This window comes from Hipposideros armiger, unplaced genomic scaffold (assembly GCF_001890085.2).
Source record: "Hipposideros armiger isolate ML-2016 unplaced genomic scaffold, ASM189008v1 scaffold_255, whole genome shotgun sequence".
NCBI classification, from domain to species: Eukaryota; Metazoa; Chordata; class Mammalia; order Chiroptera; family Hipposideridae; genus Hipposideros; species Hipposideros armiger.
The window spans coordinates 2,264,627-2,269,725 of record NW_017731605.1 but is presented as its reverse complement, the minus strand read 5'-3'; the positions used below and the strand labels follow the sequence as shown (position 1 = coordinate 2,269,725).

Genomic DNA, 5,099 nt, shown 5'->3' with positions numbered 1-5,099 from the left:
TCCTGATATATCAAATGTTTTTAAATAAAAGTTTACAATAAAAATAATTTTATTTTGTTTCCTTAACAGAAATCACAGCCCATTAATGAGTTTTGGAGCCAGCTTTGTCAGTTTTTTGGTAAGTTGATGTGGGGAAAAGTATTGGAGTGAAGGAAACAAATATATAACGTATTATTTTAGTAGCTACTAGCTATAGCGATATACTATTGTGAAAAATCTTTTAGAGCTTAAAACTTGAGTAAAGTTTTTGCTATTAACCATCACCTGTAAGATATCCTTTTCTTTCTCAGTTTTAAAAATGAAGTGCTTATCCCTTGTATTCTATTTTTTTCCCAACCAAAATCCATTTTTAAAAAAAGTGTAATTGAAAGAACTTTCTGAAAGTTAAAACCGCATTAGAGTTTTAAAAAGTCAGGCTTTGGATAATAAAGGTTTGCTCTAAAATTATCGAATAAATGTGGACTGGAAGACAAGTTAAATTAGCAGAGCTAAAATTTGTCAGTTACTATTGCATTTTCAAATGTAATTTATTTAGGAATTGAGGGAATAGGTTGCAGTTAGGTTTTAAAGTAAATTGGGCGATGTAGAAAATTGTATGCTTTTTATTTTTCTGAAACACATCACATAAACTACTTTCAAACACATAATTTTTTTAAAACTCATCATAGAATTATATAACAGCAACAACAACAAAAATTTAGAGACCCAGAGAAGTAAAATGGTAAAAGCATTTAGAGTCTAGATTTAGAAAGAAAGCAGCAAATGGGTGTGGTGCACACAGCCTGGCAGCTCCCACATCAGGCACCAGACCAGCTTGCAGTGACGTGGATTTTCACTCAAGCTATTTATTTCCTCCGATTTCCAGATAATACAACAAAATTTTTGAGGCCTACTGTTTACAAGAAAATATAATTTCCTACCTTAAAGAAAGTGGTACTGGGTGGGCATGGATTGTAACATGAGTAAGACACAACCAGAGGCTTGGCTGGTGGAAGAGGTGGGTAGGGAGGTCGGCTGTGGCAGGGTTGAGAGATTTGGTTGGGAAAGTGTATGGTGGGGAGACTTGGGCAAAGGTGGCTGTGGTTCAGTTTGGCTAGAATGGAAAAGTAGATTAGAGTCATACTGCGGAGGCCTAGAATGCCCAGGTGGGGCTGGCTGAATGTGGTAGGGAATGGAGAGCTACATACAGTGAGTTCATTAGGTCCTTCCAAGAACCTCATGGACTGGCTCTGCCTCTGTAGCCCATGCATCTCAGAAAACTAAGTCCCACTGGGTGAAAGGAACAGGTTTTCAACAGAGANGGGCAGTGTCACTGGCCCTCATATGTGGGATCCGAACCGGGGCCCTCTGGCGTCCCAAGCCAGTTCTTAACCATCACGCCACTCGGCCGGCCCTGGACTATAAGATTTTTAATGAACCGCATTGTTTTTCCTTATGCACAAAATCCTGGGTCTCAACAAATACCAACATACCTACACATTGCTTTATCACAAACTACATATCCAGCAGCCTTATAGAACAATAATTCCAACTTGACTGGTAAGACTGTGATTACTGATGACAAATTTTTAAAATATTTGCCATCTTTCGAGACCTGTTTTTAAGAATATTTTATAATAGGGATGTGCTGTTAGATTACTGTGTTTTAAAAGTTTTGGAATAGCTAGTTCTCTGTGTTGTTCTTTTACCAGTTGGATTTGCATTTAGGTACATTTAATTTATTTTACTTTTTATTTTTAGGGATTGCATTATTAAAATTTAATTTGTTATTGTTATTATGGTTCCAACATCATCTCTACAAAACCAAGTATTTATAAAGAAGCTTTGTTTCTATCATTGTTGTTGGTTTTTTTTCCCCTGTTCTGTCACTCACCTTGTAGGTATCCGTTTTTTAAAAAAATGTATGGGTTATCCTGCCGTTGCTTTTTTTTTTTCAATATTAGGAAATATGTGTATTTATGTATGTAGGCTATAAATACAAATGTATATTTATATCCTCCCTTCTTTTAAGTAAGTGAGGTTTTCACTATGTGGTCTATTTCACTTACCCCCACTTCCTCTTTTGTATACCATCTGGTATTTAGAAAGGTTTGTATTTTGGTTCTAGTGCTTACCTTTATACTCATCCTTTACATAATACCCTCCCTCCCCTGGTTTTGGTCACTATTTATTGGTTCCTAATATGAGCCAGGAGTCTCTTCCTTCTCTCAGTTTTGAAGTAATGATTCTTATGATTCTTGTACTCTTTGAGAACATTTCCAGATCCCCCAAATGACTAACTTTTATGTAGAAACGTGTGGACCAGAACGGATTAAGATGAGGTACGTTAACATAAGATCACATGAAGTATGTTGAGTTAAAAATAATCCAAGTGAATGAAACAAGTGAGCCTTGTTAGAGAAAGCATTGTGACACCAGGTAAGGTGCAGCATGTCACAGGACACCTGCTTATTGTTCAGATCATTACTGAGCGACTAACATACCCAGGTGCCGTAACGTTTACAAAGACGGTGCTTCAGAGAGGGACAAATGTTTACATTGGGCTGCTCTGTCACTTAAATGGTAAGATGCCGTTTGAAGTACTGTTGTAAGAGCTAGACTAGGGTACCATGAATCAGCAATAGCCATGGCCGTGAGAAACCTAATGTTAGTCAAGAACAAGAAGCGCATGTAGCAACAGTAGGCCCTAGTTTCAGCTTCTTGCATTTCTCAAACGGCACAGTGTTACATTGCAAGCAAGGAAAGGGAAAAGCCATAATAATCAGCACTTGACTGAGAAGTGTCTTTTCCTGAAAGGCCAAGTCTGTGTCATTTCATTCCTTCACTGATTCATGTGTGTTGAATGCCTGCTATATGTAAGGTTTCATGATGAGAGCTGAGACAGAAAATAGCATTCTACAGGGGACACTGATAGGCAAGCCAAATTATAATATAGTGGGGCGGGAGCCTAGAATGGTATCTGTGCAGAGCTGTGGGAGAGCTAACACTGTTCTGGTGCAGAGTGTAGAGATGACAGAGTCTTCACCATGTGCTGTTAGATGTGCTCTTTGAGCTAGGTGTGTGGGTTGAGTGCTAGTGGGGGATTCTGCACAAGTGAGTTGACCATCTTAATTGTTTTCTTGTAGCTTTAAGTACCCTATTAAGTGGGGGTAAACAAGCAATTTGCTGTAGAATTTGAGTAGGCACCAAGTAGATGGGGAAAAAATTTCAGCAGGTTAACATTCCAGATAAATTGAGTTCCTGATCCCTCTTTCCCCCTCCCTCTCCCCACCACCACACACACACCACGGACACACAGATGTGCATGTCATTTGACTCAGCAATGCTTCATCTCTAGCAGTTTATCCCAAGAATAGATTTGGACTTGCTTGCAAAGATACATGTACAAAGATGTTCATCCAGGGCCGGGCGAGTGGCGCAAAGGTTAAGAGCTGGCTTGGGACGCCAGAGGGCCCTGGTTCNATCTGGCTGCCCATCGGCATGTGGCCTCTAAGCTCAAGGTGCTGTGTTCAATCTTAGTTGTGGGTGGGCGTAGCCACCGTCCCATGCGGGAGTTGAACCCGGCAGCCTTGTTGTTAAGAGCGCATGTTCTGTCCACTGAGCCATCCAGACAGTAGCTCAGCTCAAGTTGCTGAGTACAGTCTTAGTTGCGGGCAGGCGTAGCCCACCATCAAACAGGAAGTCTTCTTGTTAGGAGCACGTGCTCTCAGCAGCTGAGCCATCCTGCCATCTTTTGGCAGCTCAGCGGCAGCTCAGCTCGGGTGCAGCATCACTGGCCCATGTGGGAATCAAACTGGCAGCCCTGTTGCTCAGAGCTCATGCTCTCAAGCAAACTTTTAACCAACTGAGCCACTTAGCTGGCCCCTAGGTCTTTTTTTTTTTTTCTAAATAATGTCTTGAGGTTTCAGTGTAGTAATATTGCACATCTTTATTAGATTTATCCTTAGATAATTAATATTTTGGTGCTATTGTGAATGATTTTTAAGTTTTATTTTCTAATGGTTACTAGTGTATAATGTGTTTATGTATATGTGTGTATATATTGTATATGAATATATATTTGTTACTGTTTTATATGACTCTTACATATGTCTTTATGTGTCTGTTGTTTTATATGCCTTTTATTTTAGAGATTATTTTAGTCTCTTTTTTTTCCCTACTTTTTTATTGTTGTTGAAAATACTATGATCTTTTTTCCTGTAGAATTGCCCACATACCGATCATATCAGCATGGCAGTATTTAATATATTTCCCCATCTTTATGATCATTGTCTGTGTCCATTAATTCATTAGAAGCTACAAAATGAGATAGTGTGATTTTATCATTTTCTTTTCACTTATTAGCCCAGGATATTTTTGTAAAGAGAGCCTCCCCTCCCCCCAACTATTGGTTACTCTGAATTCATAGAGAAAAGGCAGGGTACATGCTTATTATTTCATTTTTTAAATCAGTTTCCAAAGTAATGAGTTGATTCCCTAGGATTCTCCATAGCAACCTGTGAAGTTTTTTTTGTTTGTTTGTTTTGTTTTAAACTAAAAGTATTGTGAGCTTATGGTTTGAACATATTTGACATTTCAATCTATTACTGTTTTTACTCTCGTTGATGATCAAGTTATTCCGTGTTTAGCTAGAGGTAACTTCTTTAAGACCCTAATATATTTTTTAAACTTCTTTACTTTCTGCTATAACAATATATTCGAGGCTATTTCTTAAACATTTTTTGCCCCTGACCTGGAATCAGCCATTTCTTCAAGGAGCTGTGGTCTCCTTTACTTACTGTATTTTGAGAGCTAGGCATGGTCAGTCCTACTGAGTGGTCATTGTTTCTAGGCTTTTTCAGTAGACAGAGCTAGAAAATATGTACTTTTTAAAGATTAAAAAGTACAAAAAAATTACAATGAGCATTGATTTTTCAGTTCATGTTCTGGACTATAAGATTTTTTTTTAAAGATTTTATTGGGGAATTGGGGGGATGGGAACAGTGCTGGGGAATTGGGGGAAGGGGAACAGACAGGTTGCTGTCCTTTTGTTCTTCAGTCTAGTTGTGGAGGATGTTGCTTCACTGGCCCAAGTTGGCACCATCATTGCGCTCTTCTGG

The 5,099-nt window shown here is 38.7% G+C and overlaps 1 protein-coding gene across 1 annotated transcript in view; it reads left to right on the top strand.

The window, feature by feature from the left end:
* TTC39C (tetratricopeptide repeat domain 39C) overlaps positions 1-5,099 on the top strand; it is a 116,064-nt gene that overhangs the window by 47,879 nt on the left and 63,086 nt on the right. The window contains exon 2 of the mRNA XM_019656145.1: positions 70-118. Coding sequence (XP_019511690.1) covers positions 70-118 — 49 coding nt within the window. The remainder of the gene's footprint in view (positions 1-69; positions 119-5,099) is intronic.